Source organism: Gekko japonicus, unplaced genomic scaffold (assembly GCF_001447785.1).
Source record: "Gekko japonicus isolate JY-2015 unplaced genomic scaffold, Gekko_japonicus_V1.1 scaffold142, whole genome shotgun sequence".
In the NCBI taxonomy this organism is placed as follows: Eukaryota; Metazoa; Chordata; class Lepidosauria; order Squamata; family Gekkonidae; genus Gekko; species Gekko japonicus.
Window position 1 is genome coordinate 130,092 of NW_015174848.1, and position 17,700 is coordinate 147,791.

At 48.0% G+C, this 17,700-nt stretch overlaps 1 protein-coding gene across 2 annotated transcripts in view; it reads right to left on the reverse strand.

The window, feature by feature from the left end:
* ZMIZ1 (zinc finger, MIZ-type containing 1) overlaps positions 1-17,700 on the reverse strand; it is a 121,186-nt gene that overhangs the window by 85,784 nt on the left and 17,702 nt on the right. For both annotated transcript variants that reach the window (XM_015424521.1, XM_015424520.1), the window contains exon 2: positions 771-839. In XM_015424521.1, the coding sequence (XP_015280007.1) occupies positions 771-839 (69 nt within the window). The remainder of the gene's footprint in view (positions 1-770; positions 840-17,700) is intronic.

The following is a 17,700-nucleotide window of genomic DNA, read 5'->3' on the forward strand; positions in this document are numbered from 1 at the left end:
GGGGAGGAGACACGCCTCCTACCGCTTTGAAAAACCCATTGTGACAGTTCCAGTGAGCCAAGGGACACATTCCCAGGGGAGTTGAAATCCCTGATCAGCCTTGGAAAGCCTCTGTTGCTCTCGGGTTCCAGTCCCCACCGGTGAAGTACAAACAATGTGGACGCATCTCCACACTGAGCTACTCTGTGAATGAGGTCTGGAAAGGGATCCTACCCATCCTTAGCAACAGGGAAGGTTAGACATCTGAACGATCCATTCATTATCTAGCTCCTCCTGAAGCATCCTTAGGATAGTTCCTCTCAACTTTGGGCACAAACACTGCAACCCCTTCCTGTTGAATCTCTGCCTTGCCCCCATAGTTGACATTTTCCCTTGACCCCCCCCCCCAGGCATTGCTTTTCTGTTGTCCTCAACAAATCTACACCTGGGGTGAAGGAATGAAGGAATGAAAGCAGCTTTTCCCGCGAGTTTCCTCAGCGGTGAGACAGGAGGTGGGGATTTGGTGGCCCAAAGGGTGGGGTGGGGGGTGACCGAAGGACAAAGATTGGGCTCAAGGCGAGAATAATCTGTTGTGAGCGGGAACGCACAGCACAGTGGACATGGTCCCAGATTTACTAAAGACAGGGGGGGGGAACCCGGCGACTATTGGCTTCGAGTGAACCTCTGTGTTTATGAAGTACCCCTCTCCGCGGCTAGCCCACAGAGGACAAGGGAGCCTATCACCGCCTATTTCAGAGCCTGGCTCTTTAGCGCAAGCGACAGAGACTCACGCTTTCAGCTCTGGAGGTCCCCGTTTCAATCTCTGGGGTCTGTCAAGATGGCAGCCGTCACATATGCACCTATGAATTAGAAGGGAAAGTGTAGGTCCAGAATCAAAATCGAAAGCCCTGACAATATACATAGATCACCTTGCTCGACACCTGGACTTTACAATTACAATATTTAACTCCTCAGGCTGAGTGATGCTTATAATTCATCGAGGCAACTGACAGGTGGACTCATGGACACACATGCACATGCGCGCACGCACCAGCACACCAGCACACACACACAGCCTGTCTCTCCTCACTTGGGATCCGGATCATACGGTTTTAGGGGACATCCCTATTTTCAAACAGCAAAATGGCAGCATTAGTTAACGGGACTCTGGTCATTATACCACCAGCGATGAAAACATTCACATTATCTGATCACGGAGGGAATGAAATCGCTAATATTTTATTATATAATACCCAGTGCTGATGAAGAAGCTACAGAGAGTCCGGATATGACCTAACGGCGGACTCAGAGATGCCAGACAAAAGAGCATCCCCGTGTCACATTCTTTGCCACAAGACACGGCAGGGGTCCCCGGCCTTTTCCAATGTGGGCACCTTTGGGATTCTGACGCAGGGTGGTGGGGCTCAGCCACAAAAATGGCGCCTGCAGGAGGTGGAGCCAACCACAGGGAGTGAGGTCACACAGGACACTGAATCACTCGTCCATATTTCAGGCAGAAGCTCTGTTTAACAGGATGCTTTTCAGAATGAAGAGAGGTATTTAAGATATTTCCTGGCACATGCGCACGCAGAAACGCAATGAAGACCCTTGTGCTGCAGTGGCAGCTGCTGGTCAAACAACTTTTAAACACTATGTGCAGCCAATCAGCTCGCCAAAGGCCCCGCTGAGCAAAAGCCCTACCTGGCCACACCCATTTTCTAAAAACATTTGGGAGGTTCCAGGAAAGGTGACAGAGGGCAGCAGGGTACCCCCAGGCACCATGTTGGGGGACCCCCCCCACGTATCGGATCACTTGCTGCAAGCCATGACGGTATTGGCCCTGCAGGGAGTAGCGCAGCAGTGAAGAAACATATAACATGATGACAACGCGGCATGTGGTAAGTATTTCTACAGGTTTTGCAGATAAAGAAGAACAGCACACCCAGGGTTGCCATTTTTGGTAGCATCCTTGCATTGGTCAAAACCTCTGCACCAGTGTTCCCTCTAAGCTGAGTGAGTGTGAGCCAGCTCACAGTTTTTTAGCCTCCGGCTCACACATTTTTGTTTTCGCTCAGGAAGGGATGGCTCCAGAGCAAATTAATTCATACAGTAGCCAAATCGCTGGCTCACAACTTGAATGCCGGTAGCTCACAAAGTAGAATTTTGGCTCACAAGACTCCACAGCTTAGAGGGAACATTGCTCTGCGCTAAGACACAAGCCTCAAAACAAGGAATGGATCGGATGTTGGGAACGGCAGATTATTTATGTGAACAGCACGTGTGGTTTCCGAAAAGACACCTGCTGCTATTAAAAACCCTATTAATCTCGCAGACCGATTTCACACGAGAGCTGCACCGTGGTCGCGCCTCCCTTTGCCCCGCTTCTATTGGTCAATTTCCAACTCAAAGCTGGGTGGCCACATTTTGACCTGTGGCTTTGTCCAATTTTCCCCGTGGTTCCGTGATCCTCAAAAAACCAGGACCACGAAACTGTGGGGGAAATCGGGTGAAGCCGCAGGTCAAAATGCGGCCACGTGGCTTCGAGTGGGAAATTGACCAATAGGAGTGGGGCAAAGCAAGGCGCGACCGCTCTTGTGTGAAACCGGTCACGGTGTTTAGGCCACCGTGCTGGATTAACTAACAGCTCTGGCATGGGAATATGCACCCCTTACACTAATTCAGGCAATAGAACCATTGAAAAGTTGATGGCAACAATCCAATCCGTAACTTTGTGAGGATTCAGATCCAGGGCCAGAGGTTAGCTCAGCGGGCTATGCAGTCTGGAATACCATAAGGACCACTAGGTAAACTGGCTATACAGCCATTGGTACTCTCAGGGATCGTTTTGTAGAAAAAGAGCTAGGGAAACTCATTAGCATAACTCGAGGAAGCCCCGCCAAGGCCCTCCCTGGCCCCAGGCAGGCAGGGGTGGGGAGAGGCAGGGAGGAACAACTTACCCTCCCTCTTCTCCTGCCTCCTCCTGGCTGAATGAGGGCCGGAAGCGGGGCAGCCGGAAGCAGGGGGTGGGGCTTCGTAGTGTGCCCCGCCCCCGTACCTCACCCGGGGGAACTGCGATCCCCCGCGATCCCCCCCCAAATGACCTCTGGGTACTCTGTTTTGGGTGCCCAAGAAGGCTGGAAGCAGTGTGAGTCTCTCTCAGGAGCAAAGTGAGCAATGGCGCATGTCAAGAAATGGCCCATGTCACAGAGGACTTGGGAGTAAGGGACCGGGTGAGCACTGGCTGGAGGGAAGATGAGGGTTAAGCAGCTGCAAGGGAGAGATGGAACCAGGAGAGATGAGAGGCAAGGGGAGGGAGAACCAAGTGAGTACTGGGTTGGGGAAAGAACAGAGGGGCTGGGAGGGAAAGATCTATGAGGAAAGGTTAAGGCACTTAGGGCTCTTTAGCAGGGAGAAACGACGACTGAGGGGAGACATGATTGAGGTTTATAAGATTATGCATGGGAAAGAGCAGGTAGAGAAAGAGGTACTATTCTCCCTTTCTCACAATACAAGAACTCCTTGTGGGCACTCCATGAAATTGCTGAGCGGTCGGGTTAGAACAGATAAAAGGAAGTACTTCTTCACCCAAAGAGTGATGAACACATGGAATTCGCTGCCACAGGAGGTGGTGGCGGCTACAAGCATGGACAGCTTCAAAAGGGAATTAGATAAGCCTATGGAGCAGAGGTCCATCAGTGGCTATTAGCCACAAGGTATAGATAGGGGCTCTGGGGCAAGTGATGCTCTGTCTTCTTGGTGCTTGGGGGTGGGTCAACAGTGTGAGGGCTTCTAGTGTCCTGGTCCCACTGGTGGACCTCCTGATGGCACCTGGTATTTCTGGCCACTGTGTGATACAGAGTGTTGGCCTGATCCAGCATTGGCATCTCTTATGTTCTTATGTTCTTATGTAACCATCCGTGCAGTTTATATGCTCTCCCCTCCCTCCTTCTCTTGCCTATGATGGGTCTCTTTGTCTCTAGGCTCCAAAGTCATGGAGGGAAGCCATGACCATGGCTACCAGATCCACAAGGCTGTCAGGAATGGTCAAAGAGAGAATCAGAACATAAGAACCTAAGAGAAGCCAATGTTGGATCAGGCCAATGGCCCATCCAGTCCGTGTCACACAGTGGCCAGAAATACCAGGTGCCATCAAGAGGTCCACCAGTGGGGCCAGGACATTAGAAGCCCTCCCACTGGTGTTGACCCCCCCCAAGCACCAAGAAGACAGAGCATCCCTTGCCCCAGAGCCCCTATCTATATCTTGTGGCTAATAGCCACGGATGGACCTCTGCTCCATATGCTTATCTAATTCCCTCTTGAAGCCGTCCGTGCTTGTAGCCGCCACCACTTCCTGTGGCAGTGTCTCTCCTTGGTGGACTATCTGCTATTGAAACTGGTGAGCTAGCCATGGCATAGGGTCGCTATTCCCCCCCCCCGGTGAAGCCAGGGGTTCTCCCAATTTTGGGGGCCTCAATCTGCCGGCAGGGGACGGACTCCCCTTGAGAAGCCCCCTCCTGGTGCTGCCAGCACAATGATATCACCCGGGAGTGACGTGTTTCCAACATCGGGGGTGATGCTCTAGATTTAGGGCAAAACTCTATGGTTTTGAGGCAAAAGAACCCCATAGATTTTTTTCCAAAACCTAGTATGTTGCCCCCGATGTCGGAAACAAGGTGATATAACTTCTGGTGATGTAATCATGACACACGTGCACGCCAGAAAATCTTCAAGGAGGAACCTGGAGGCCCCCTCGCCGCAAGCCACGTAGGACCTGCCATCCCTACCATGGCACCTCAGAAAGGCCAAACTATTCCAGATGGAGGCTGAATCATTCTTCTAGACGGCTTTATCCCACAAGACCTTTTTTTAGACATCATGTTTGGGGTATCCAACCACATGTACTGGGAGTGGCAGGTTACCTGTGATCTTCCTGATGTGTGAGGCGTCCCGTTTCAGATGACATGTAATTATAGATCTTGGGAGGATTGTGGAAAGTCCGTGTTCCCACAATCATATGTGTGGCTGGATAGCCCCCCAAAAGTCTGAAAAACTCTTAAAAGAAGCTGGTGTTCTAAACCATCTCCTGCCAGGATCAGGCAAAGCCAACAGTTATCCAATTAATTCAGCCCATCCTACATTGCTATCCAAGCAACCATGTGTCAAACTGCCAAGATAAAATTTGTTCTAAGTATCTATAGCCAAAAAAGAATATTATGAAGTTATTAACTTGCAGAACAGCTTTCAACCACAAAATACAAGATGTCTCCCGGAAACAGGCGATCATTTCCCCAGAAAGCACTTTCCTAGGGGCGCCTTCTTTGGGGGCCTGTAACTTGGACCTCGTAAATCCAATCCTCACCAAACTAGGAGGGTAGGTAGAGGAGAGTCATCTGGAGGTCCCCTGTGAGTTTGGTGACTCTAGCGCACCTGTGGGCCACTGTCCAATGCTCCCTCTAAGCTGTGGAGTCTTGTGAGCAAAAATTCTACTTTGTGAGCTACTGGCATGAAAGTTGTGAGTGAGCGATTTGGCTGCTGCATCAATTAGTCTGCTCTGGAGCCCTCCTTCCTGAGCTAAGACAAAAATGTGTGAGCCGGAGGCTAAAAAACTGTGAGCCAACTCACACTAACTCAGCTTAGAGGGAAAACTGCGCCCTGTCCTACTGAACTGGTTTGTGAGGCAGCTAAAAATTTGTTATGGTCTTGTGGTTTGCAAACGGGGCACGTCATGACCCATGAACTGAATGAATATGCATTTTCTGGGTTTGTGCCCATCCCCAGGGCTATTTTTGGGCAGGAACGCACAGGAACGGAGTTCCGGCTGGCTCCCGAGTTGGCCACACCCAGCAGGAACTCATTAGCACAATAGGCCACACCCAACAGCAGAAACTCATTAGGATTGGCTACATTAGGGGTGTGTGGACTAACATGCAAAGAAGTTCCTGCTACAAAAAAGGCCCTGGGTTTTGACAATAAACAAAGTAAACAGAATAAGAAGCAAAAGGTGGGTGTGGCTGGATGACCTCTGGTAAGGTAACATGGGGTATGGCCTATTATGCTAATGAGTTCCTGCTGGGCTTTTTCTACCAAAAAAGCCCTGGGAGCTTCCATATTCATTTCCAGGATGTAAGCCAAATTAGCAGGTAGTCCAGCATTCATGAGTTGCTTGGTGATCACTGTTAACAACAATACGACCAGACGGGCAGTGCAGTCCTAAGGGCTGCCAGCATTGTGGACGCCAGCTGCTGACGTAACTGTGGCGCTGCTAGTCTGTTCCCAGAAGGGTTTGATTAGTGAGTGGCTGGCAAGAAAAGGTTGAGTTTTTGAGGCCACAACCGTGTGAGCATCCCCAGCAACTGCACCGTAGCATCTGATCCAGGTGTTGTGTTGAGACAGCTGGGCCATGATGGACAGGGCTGGCAGAACCAATCAGGGGCAGCAAGCATGGGGGCCTAGCCCAGCACTTATCACAGCCCAGGGGCAGGAAGGATCATGGACAGGGATGCTGGCTCTGTGTCTGTGCCCCCCCCCCCATCCCCTTAAATGAACTAAGTCCTGTCACAAGTCCCTGGGCAGAGTGTACAAGGGACCTACAGGCACCAAGCAGGCCTTTGGCCCACATGGTGCAAAGGGATGCCCTCACTTCAAAAGGGGCACGTGGAGATGTCGAGGAGAGTTTGTGGTTCTCTGCCACATCCTGCTCATAAGGGACCCTGGGCCATGAGAGCATGCACACATAAGAACATAAGAACATAAGAACATAAGAACATAAGAAGTAAATTTTAAAAACTATGAACCAACCCTTCTTTCAACCTGGGAAAAATGGCCAACTGAACAGTTAGCCACCGCAAATGGAAAAGAAAACCCGTCCATAATGTTGTTTGTGCTGAATGGTATAAGGGTAATTAAGATTTTTCATTGTACCTGGGGGGGTGGGGGGTTTGGCAGAAAGTCAGTCTGGGCTCAGGTGGAGACCAATGTTCCCTCTAAGCTGGACAAAGTGTCCTAGCAAAAATAAAATCAAAAGGTGGAAAGTAAATTTTAAAACTATGAACCAACCCTTCTTTCAACATGGAAAAAATGGCCAACTGAGCAGTTAGCCACCCCAAATGGAAAAGAAAACCTGTCCATAATGTTGTTTGTGCTGAATGGTATAAGGGTAATTAAGATTTTTCATTGTACCTGGGGGGGTGGGGGGTTTGGCAGAAAGTCAGTCTGGGCTCAGGTGGAGACCAATGTTCCCTCTAAGCTGTAGAGTCTTGTGAGCAAAAATTCTACTTTGTGAGCTACTGGCATTAAGGTTGTGAGCGAGCAATTTGGTTACTGCATAAATTAGTTTGCACTGAAGCCATCCTTCTGGAGCTAGGACAAAAATGTGTGAGCCAGAGGCTAAAAAATTGTGAGCTAGCTCACACTAACTCAGCTTAGAGGGAACACTGGTGGAGACTGGCCAACAGAGTATTGACAATGTCTGCAAGAGCACTGAGGATCTCCCACATGCCACTGGGGAGCACTGGGGCCAGACCATGGGATGAGCCCCTGGCACAGAAGAGGAGAGGAGAGGAATTGCCATTCCAGCCATGATCCACTGATGCTTAAGCTACGTTCCATTGTACAAAGGAAAAACAACAACACACCTCTCTCAGAATCTACCCTATTTCGCTGGCATTGTCTGCAAGTACACAGGGGGGAAAAAAGATTACTTATGACTTTTGGCCTAAGCAACGTAGGTGAATCAGGCTGCCTTAGCATGAGCTTGATTTAGGCCCCGGTCGCACGAGAGGTTTTGGCCCGGGAGAGGGACGGATCGGGGGCGCGAGCACACCACAACATCTGGAAATCGGCGTGCACCCGTCCCCGATCCGGCCCTTCAGGCCGAAAATGCGCATGGAAAAATAACCACCCCCAGAGGAGGACTTACTGGATAAGCCGCAGCAAGCGCGGCCGTCAGATCGCCGGCGCGCTCGTCTTCTGGAGCAACCCAGGCTCCCGGCTGAACTGCGCTTGCTCACACATGCGCAGTTCGACAGCCTCTCTCCCCCTTCCATCTGATCGTGCTGGGGACGAACCACGCAGCGGCTCAGGGGATCTATCTGATCCTGCCACGTGTTTCTTTTGGTGCGGCTTTAAAAAGCCGCACTTTGCCCGTTCTTTTTCCCCATGTGTGGCAGGGGCCGTTATTATTTATTTAATTATTTTGTTAAACCATCTCGCAACCCTGGATGATATCACAGGGTAAGTGTGATCCAGCAGAGTTTTCTCTCATTTCTGCTTAAACTAAGACCTCAGTACAACTGGTTATAGAATAGAAGCCAAGAATCTGTCTCTACAGCTATCTCCTGTATACAGGCAGAGGCCATGTTAAGGTTCCATTTGGTAACTGAATTAATTCTGTTTGGGAGTGAACATTTCTAAAGTTAAAATATAATTGTATCTATACACAGAAGTGAAAATTTTACTCTCACTGAATGTTTAAGTTTTGTTTTTAAACAGCCTGTTTTAATGAGAGAAATGAAGGGGACATTAGTGTTTGGCTTTTATGACTGTCTCCAAATGGCTTTAAAGAAACTATTAAATGTGATTTCAGGACCAGGAATGTGAGCTATTGCTTCATAAAGCATTGCAGTTCCACAAGGGACTCATAGAACTATTTAAGCATGAAAGATGACACCAAATAAATACGATTACTGGCATTTGCTTTCTATCTTCTGAAACTTCATTGTTTATTTTTGCTTACACCATAGATAAATAGGGATGGAAACTGGCACGCCACTAAAACCCATCATTACAAAATTCAGCAATTGTTACAGCCTTCTGAGATAGTCCAGACATCTCCTGCATGATGCCAGAAGGCAAAAAGATACAAACCTGATTTTTTTTAAAAAAAAATATGATTTGGTTTTAAGCACCACAGTGTTCCCTCAAGCTTAATCACATCATTAAACACAGAACTTGCCTTCTGAGCAATCCCTATGCATTTCTCTGTTTCAAGACCAACACCAGCAAAGGAATCAACTTATAAACCAATCAGGAGCTTGCTAGGGTGGTTGTCAGATGTTATCCAAGCTCTATGGCAACTGCCAATCCATCAGCAGCTTCTGTGTGGTTGAGAGAATCCATAAAGGGCTCGTGAGTTGACACAGGTTGTGTTGTATATGCACGATTATTTCGGATGGCACCTAACTGCATCTGTGCACAGGGCCAGTGGTAACGCTTACCTTAATGCTGTGGAAAGCTTTATTTCCTTCCTGATAATATTAAGCTGCTGCCAAAGACAAAAGAACAGTCCAAGCTGGGTGTTGTTTTTGTCAGCCAACATCCACAGTTGCTTGATGCAGAATTCGGTTGTTGTTTTTTTTGTTAAACAAAAATAGTTTTATTACAAAATTGGATGGCTGCTTTTAAAATTCCACAGCCTGCAGTTCAGCGTCTTAACCACTTGAGCCACCGCAGCTCCTAGGGTGGATCAAAAACAACACGATGTAGTTCGTCCCTGGGATGATACAATTGCCACATGACGGTTGTCATTGTCGTTGACTGAATGACAATTTGGAAAAAAAAGTAAAACAATAGTCTGTTAATTTTCTCCCTTGTGTTAATTTCTCTCTTGGTGTGCCTAAAACTTTGAGAAAGTCCTGACGAAGGTTCATTGTGGCGTCCTTTGCTGGGGCTATTTCGGCTCCCCGTCCACCCCTGATTTGCTCATTATAATCCCAGCATTTGTCTTCCACTCCCTTCCTCACTATTTGTTCTTCCCACATGGGCAACACTTAAATTGTAAACTCCTCAGAGTAGGGGGACTGTCATTTCCCCTAAAGTTATTCTGAAAAGGACATTGCTGAACCAGCCAGTTTGGCGTAGTGGTTAAGTGTGCGGACTCTAATCTGGGAGAACCGGGTTTGATTCCCCACTCCTCCACTTGCACCTGGCTGGATGGCCTTGGGCAAGCCGTAGTTCTGACAGAGCTGTTCTTGAAAAAGAGCAGTTTCTCTCAAGAGCTCTCTCAGCCCCACCTACCTCACAGGGTGTCTGTTGTGGGGAGGGGAAGGGAAAGGAGTTTGTAAGCCGCTCTGAGACTCCTTTGGGTAGTGAAGGGCGGGGTATAAATCCACTCTTTTCTTCTTCTCTTCTTCTACATCCATTTAGCGGTGGAAAGGGCTGTTGAATTCCAGCTGACTTAATGATGACCCCTTATGGGATTTTCAAGGCAGGAGACGTTCAGAGGTGGTCGGCCACTGCCTGCCTTTGTGTAACAAACCCTAGACTTCCCGGGTGGTCTCCCATCCAGGGCTCCTTTTGTAGCAGGAGCTCCTTTGCCTATTAGGCAACCCCCCCTAATATAGCCAATCACCCAAGAGCTTACAGTAGCCCCTGTAAGAAGAGCTCTGTAAGCTCTTGGAGGATTGGCTACATTAGGGGGGGTGTCGCCTAATATGCAAAGGAGTTCCTGCTACAAAAAGAGCCCTGCGAGTCCCATCCAAGTACTAACCAGGGCCGACCCTGTTTCGCTTTTGAGATCTGACAAGATTGGGCTAACGTTCATTTACTTATCTAAAATATTTTTACTCTGTGTTTCTCCAAAACAGACTCAAGGTGGTCTGCAGTACAGATGCTATTAGGTAGCCATAAAAACAGCCATTAATGAAACTGGACAATACACCTAGTATTACAAATCACGGGGGGGACGGGACACCCCTCAAACATGAAAAGCCCTGGAAAACAACACCAATTTGCACCTTTTCTAAATATCTGTAAGAAGGGAGGCTTCCTTGCCTCCATTGATAATAACAACTAATAACACCAACAGTTTGTTACGGCGAGCACTGATTTTTTTCCCATTCCAAAAATATATGAGGGGAAACTTAGTTTTAAAACTGTGTCTCTGTTTACAAGCACTGTAACGCGAGACCCACAAACTTCTAAATATCTTTAAGAAGGGAGGCTTCCTTGCCTCCATTGATAATAACAACTAATAACACCAACAGTTTGTTACGGCGAGCACTGATTTTTTTCCCATTCCAAAAATATATGAGGGGAAACTTAGTTTTAAAACTGTGTCTCTGTGGGTTCCGTACACAAGCCCTGTAACGCGAGAGCCACAAACCCACGCAAGATGTCGTTTCTCCTTCCACAAATGTACACATGGAGAGCTCCAATTTTCTTTTCACAGAAGGGATGCGATAATGTTGTGTGAGTTCAGGGCTCTCATGTTATCTTGGAAGCAGACGGTTAACTCGAAACGAAAAATGAACCCGAAGAGCTGGTTCGCATGACTGAATTTCTTCAAGAACGGTGTACACAGATCCATGGCTGCAGGCCAGTTCTGTGATGGACACCAGATAGAAAAAGGGCAGCTGCTTTCACAAAGATGGCGGTTGGTCCATCCGATGAACCCCCACCCCTCCGTTCACACCAACATTTGTCAAAGAACCAAGTGGCCAGAATGGATGATTGTGGGGAGAAACTCAACCGTGTGAGCCTACCCTCAGAGGTCAACTTTGGCCATACAAAACGTTACCCATGTAAATGATCACAGTTGTTTGTGTTATTTCTTGCTGTACCATTCCCTCAATCTGCAGGATGTGCCATCATACCCCTTGAAACAGACGCTTGAGAAGACAGAGACATGTATTAGTTCCAGTGGACTGGGGAAAAACAAAATAATCCCAACAAGCTCATGTGTCCCATTTGTTTGGGAGGTGAAAATGATGGGAGTGGGTATAATGCCAAATGAAATTAACAGGTATTTTAAAAATACGGATGATTTTTCACAAACGACACAGTCAAATTTTGCTGCCAACCTGTAGATCACAGCCCAGATTGGAGAAGTGGGAGGTCTTAAATACATGATTTATTTTACTCTATGCAGAGCCTACTTACTACAAAATCCAAATCTGAGACAAAAAAACAAAAAAGAAATCTAACGAGGGGACCACACAGAACATTCAAAGATTTACTTTTATTAATGGCGGCAGTGATCACTATGAGAAAATGGCAAGGCAGAGTGATAAGACGGTTAGCACAGTGATCAGATCGGCTCAGATATTTCTAGTTAACGTGCAGGATGATCTGTAGTTGTGGGATCACACCATACACCAGAGGTCCTCGAGAATTCTGACCTTGTGGGCACCGGTAGAATTCTAATACAGCGTTGCGAGGGCGACCACAAAATGGCTGCCACAGGAGGCAGAGCCAGCCTCCAAAGTCTAGCGCTGCTAGGGCTGCCAAGTGGGGGCAGGGGGTGAGTAAACCCCCACTTCAGAGGCCCGATTTCCACCGCCACGGAATCGGGCCCCGGGGGGAACTCCACCCCCCGAAGCGCAGTGTGGCTGCGTCACCAGAGGTCACGCAACCACATCAATCACGTTGGGTGCGTGGCCTCGATCATCAGAGGGAAAACTCCAATGATCGGGGCCACGCCTTCAACGTGCTCAATGTCGCGCGTCACTTCAGGTTGTGCGCGCATCGAGGAACGACTCCCGGAGCCCGGCGAGGCTCCCCCTCCGGTAGGTAGGGTTGCCAAATGGGGGCGGGGAAGCCCCCGCTTTGGAGGCCCAATTTCCGCCCAAATCCACGTTGCTGACGTTGGGGGCGTGGCTGAGCTCGTCGGGGGAAAACCATACGGTCACACCCCCAATGTCAGCAACGTCCCACGTCACTTCCACTTTGCGCGCGCGTGCATACGGAGCTTGCTCCCGGACTCGTCGGAGCCTCCCCCGCCGGTAAGTTTGCCAGACCTGGCAACCCTACCGGTAGGATATTTTTACTTGGCAACCCTAAGCGCCGCTGACGCCACTGACCTTCGGTCACACAGAGAAGATCCTTGTGCTGAGTGGCAGCAGCTGCCAAAGCAATGTTTTTTTAAAAAAATCAGCACAGCCCATGAAAGGTCCAGTGGCCAATGTGAAGTCTTGCTGGCCTAATGTCCTACCACTTCCTAAAGACACTTGGTGGGCACGAGGAAGGGTGTCGGTGAGTGTGATGGCATCCACAGGCACCAAGTTGGGTACCCCTGCCACACGCAGTGCTGGGTGATAGCCGGAAAGTACATTTTTAAAAACAAAGTCTCTGTCCCATAAGTTTGGAAAGAATGTGGGTTTACAGAAATAACTGAGGTGGGGGCAAGGCGGGGATTTTTTTAAAAAAAACCCTCTAATCCCCAGAGACTTTGGAGGCAACATCCTAGGGACAGGATGCGGCCGGGAGAGGAAGAGGAAATGCTACAAGTGAAGTCTCCTTGTTGCTCTCAGAGAATATCACAACTATCTGAGGTCTACTTTTTAAAAAACCTTCTGTACTATTGATAACATAATATATATCCCAGCAAAGGCTTTTATAAAAATTGATAATTATATTGTCAGGTGCCAAAAGCCAAAAAAAGTTTTTCCAAACAGCTGGGGAAAAGAAGGTGTTCTTTGCCCCTTAAATCTTTTAGTCTCTATGCTTTTACATGCTGGTTAAGTGTTTTGCATTTTGCAAATTTTATATCCTGCAGGGGAGGCGGGATATAAATAGAAGAAAATAAATCAATAAATAATAAAATTTGAAGTCATTTTTTTTTTGTATTTCTGGTAGCTACATAATCTCTCAGTCAAGCCAGCAAAAGTCACTGGGGGAATCTTTCATAACAAGTTTTATAACAAGTCATATGCTCAGTTTCAGCTACCACCTTCACCCGAAATTGCTTAACAATTTGCTATGTTGATTGATCTCTTAAGCCGAGAGCGCCAGGAGAAAAAGAGCTCCTTAATCTTTTGGAGAGGTGAATAAATGCCCAAAATATCAAGATTTATTTATTTATTTATCAAATTCATATCCTGGTCCCTTTCCCCCAAACAGGACTCGGGGTGGCTAAGAGCATATAAAATACACCCAATAAAAAGAAGAAGAGATTGGATTTATACCCCGCTCTTCACTTGGTGTCTCAGAGCAGCTTACAAATTCCTTTCCCTTCCCCTCCCCACAACAGACACCCTGTGAGGTGGGTGGGGCTGAGAGAGCTCTGACAGAAATGGCTCTTTTTCAAGGACAGCTGTGCCAGAGCTTGTGACTGACCCAAGGTCACATCAGCAGGTACAAGTGGAGGAGTGGGGAATCAAACCCGGTTCTCCCAGATTAGAGTCCGCACACTTAACCACTACACCAAACTGGTACCAAAAACAACACAAAGCTACAATAACTACTCTTTAAAATACAACATGATTAAAAATCTATCCCCATTAAAATCTATCCACTATCAAGCAGGGGAGGATGCGTGGATGGTGGAGATACAGCTGAAGTCTACCAGCTGCCTGGTAGATCACAATCACCCAAAGGCCGCCCGAAAAAGAGCAGCCCCACATGCCCTGCGGAACCTAGCGAGATGGAGACAAACAACAAGATGTCCCTACTGGTACCCTGGAGAGCTCCTTCCATTCATGGGGAGGCTTTACCATAGACTCCTCTCCTGGAACAGGTTGGAAGTGACCTGGGCTGAAGGAATTACCTTCTCCCGTCCCATGTGGTTTGGTTTCTTCGCACAAATTATCTGCTGCTTATTAGAATTCTGCAGTGCACACGGAGCTGATTTGGATAGCCCTGCCTTGGCAGGTTTGGACGGCTGCAGGGTGGGACCAAGACATTTTGGTGTCCGAGCTGAACAATCCAAATGCCACCCCTTCCTCCAGGCAATTAATACGGTCCATAACACACACACACCGAGAAATTCTCCAGCCTCACTGAAACAAACAGGAGCGGCTCAGTAAAACTTCTCTGGTGGGTTGTGGAGCCTTTTGTGGAAAATCTGCCCATTTCCCCAGTCTGCTACTCTTAGTGTTGCCAAAACCCCACTCCCGCGGGTGGCCAACTCACATGACATTTGAGCAGAATGGAGATCCCTGAACCCTTTTCTCCCCGTCAGAAGGTGTGAGGGGGTGCTGCAGATAAGGGAATCAGGATGCAAAGGCAGGGGTCATTTCATAAAGGGGTGGGAAGAGGCAGGGAGGAAGCAACTTACCCTCCCTCTTCTCCTGCCTCCTCCTGGCTGAATGAGGGCTGGAAGCAGGGCGGCTGGAAGCAGGGGGCGGGGCTTCGTCATGTGCCGCGCCCCCCTGCACCGCACCCGGGGGAACTGCGTTCCCCCATGATCCCCCCCGAAATGACCTCTGTGCAAAGGTACAATGCAAAAAACAATCCGCTTGATTATAGCACGGCAGAAATGCTTGCAGACCAGTTATCTTAGTTGTTGGTAACTGCAAACGACCTCTGGTCACACCAAACGCAAATTGGGTCAAAGAAGCCATGACCGTGTTTCAATACTCGCTGTCACACAGGGTTGATGGTACTGTTGTTAAGCGGAAGGAGATTTCCTTTTCCGAAATTCACTTTCTCTAGATGTAGCCATTTTTTTCCTCTTTTAAAAAGGGATTTCTCTTTCTAGAGGAATCAATGCACCCTTTTGTAAATTCATCTCTTGCAGCAATTTTATGTTACACATTACCTGGGGGTGGTCTAGAAAGAGGATAGGAAGATTTGGGATGCTGTTGCTTGCCTCTGGGGATCTACAGAGTGGAATTCTGAGATTCTGCAGAACTTCCTTTCCTGCTCCACCTCTCCTCACATTTATCTTTCAGCAAAACAGAACTGATTAGAAATGGGACTCCAAATTCCTAAAAAAGCCAAAAAGAAACGGACCCTCGGATTTCAGGGAGAAATTTGGCAAAAAAGACTTAAGAGAGTTTCTCTGAACAAGCCTAATCGGTGACCCTCAAAGTCATGCCTTTTACCAGCACTGCTTTTCTTCTTCTGTCAGGTCTTTACTGTTTTAACAATCGGCCTAAGAAAAGAGTGCTGTGGAACTCAAAAGCTAGCTTTCAGTACATGGACTTTCTGTTGGTCCCGAAGGAAGTATTTTGCTACTGATTGCCTACATGTGAACAGGAGGCAAGAAGGAAACAGGTTCCAGGACAATTAGGGATCTGACAAGTGAAAAGAGAGAGAGAGAGAGAGAGAGAGAGAGAGAGAGAGAGAGAGAGAGAGAATATATGTAGAGCGGCACAAGAGCATATAAACGAAAACTCGTATATCATAATTATAAGCAGTACTCTTGCATACTTCTTGTACATTCCTTTTCAGTCCTCATGAAACGGAGATTTTTATGCCTCTAGCTTCCACATCCGTTATTTCTACTGTGCTTGCCACTTTATAAAGCTCTTATTTCTCTTATTCCCACAGCAGTCCTCTGAACTCTAATTAGGGTGAGCACTTGCTCAAAACCATTCCGGAGAGGAGTCAGGTTAAGGCGCAGCTGGGGAGAGCAGGGTTAAAATCCCTCCTTAACCAAGGCAAGCCAGCCGACTTGCAGGGTTACTGGGGTACTAAAAGGTGGGAAAGAATTCCGTACATCACAACGCGCATCCTGGAGGAAAGGGCAGGATACAAATAATAAATGAATAAATGAACGTAAACCCCCCCCCCCCCCAGCAAAGTCATGACTGAGGAGAAATCTCAAAGAGGTGGTAGACCCTTCCTTCAAATAAGGCATGTTTAGGAAAAGCCTACAAAGTTCAAACATAATGCTGAACGGGAAAGCAGTAAACCTGCTGTGAGATATAACTGCAAATGTCACACTGTGCATTTCATTCGTTCCAGAGAAGCTACACGTGGAATAAGGTATTATCAATCATGCATCAAGATGGTGGGATATTTTACTTGTTTATTTTAATGCATTTCTATCTGCCTTTCTCCCCAATGGAGGCCCAAGGCAACTTCCATAATTCTCCTCTCTTCCAATTTATCCTCACAATAACCCTGTGAGACAGGTTAAGCTGAAAGTGTGTGACTGGCCCAAGTTCATCCGGCAAGCTTCTACGGCATCGGTGGGGATTCGAACCCAGGTCTTCCAGATACTAGCCTGACACTCTAATCCAGGGGTGCCCAACCTTTTCAAGCCTGTGGGTCCCTTTGGAATCCTGATAGGGGGTGGTGGTCGCAACCACAAAATGGCTGCCGTGGGAGGTGGAACCACACACACAAAGGAAGCCGAAGTGCAGGGGAGAAGAGGGGTAATTAAAGAATGCACCGGGAAAGAGGGGTGAGAGAGAATGAAATAATCATTCTGGGGCAGCGGCAGCTTAAGCCATGTTATTTTAATCTGCATAGCCAATCAGATCCTCAGCGGCCTATCAGAAGCACTGCTGGGTAAGACTCTTCACCTGGTCCCGCCCACTTTCTAAAAACACTTCCCGAGAGAGCTGTCAGTGGGTGCCCTGCCCAGCACAGGCACCATACTGCCCCCCCACCCAGCGCTACCAGCTACACCACCACAAAGTGGTATGATCCTGCCAAAGTGAGAGTATGAACCAGATGGAAAGTTTTCATTTGAATCTTAATTCAACTACTTCTGAATTTCGAAACGAAACTACTGGGACCCACAGAACACTTCTAAAAAAGTGGCTCCCTCAGCGCTACCAGCTACACCACCAGAAAGTGGTATGATCCTGCCAAAGTGAGATTATGAACCAGATGCAAAGTTTTCATTTGAATCTTAATTCGGCTACTTCTGAATTTCGAAACGAAACTACTGGGACCCGCAGAACAGCACAAGGAGCTTCCAAGCACCAGCAGGCTTGTTTTCTTGAATGGGCGGCCACAGTTTCTGAAACTGGGGAAAGGATGGCATCTCAAAAACAGTTTGCAATGTGACGCTGGGGGGGGGTTGCCTTTTTAAGGCCATCCGGGGGGGGG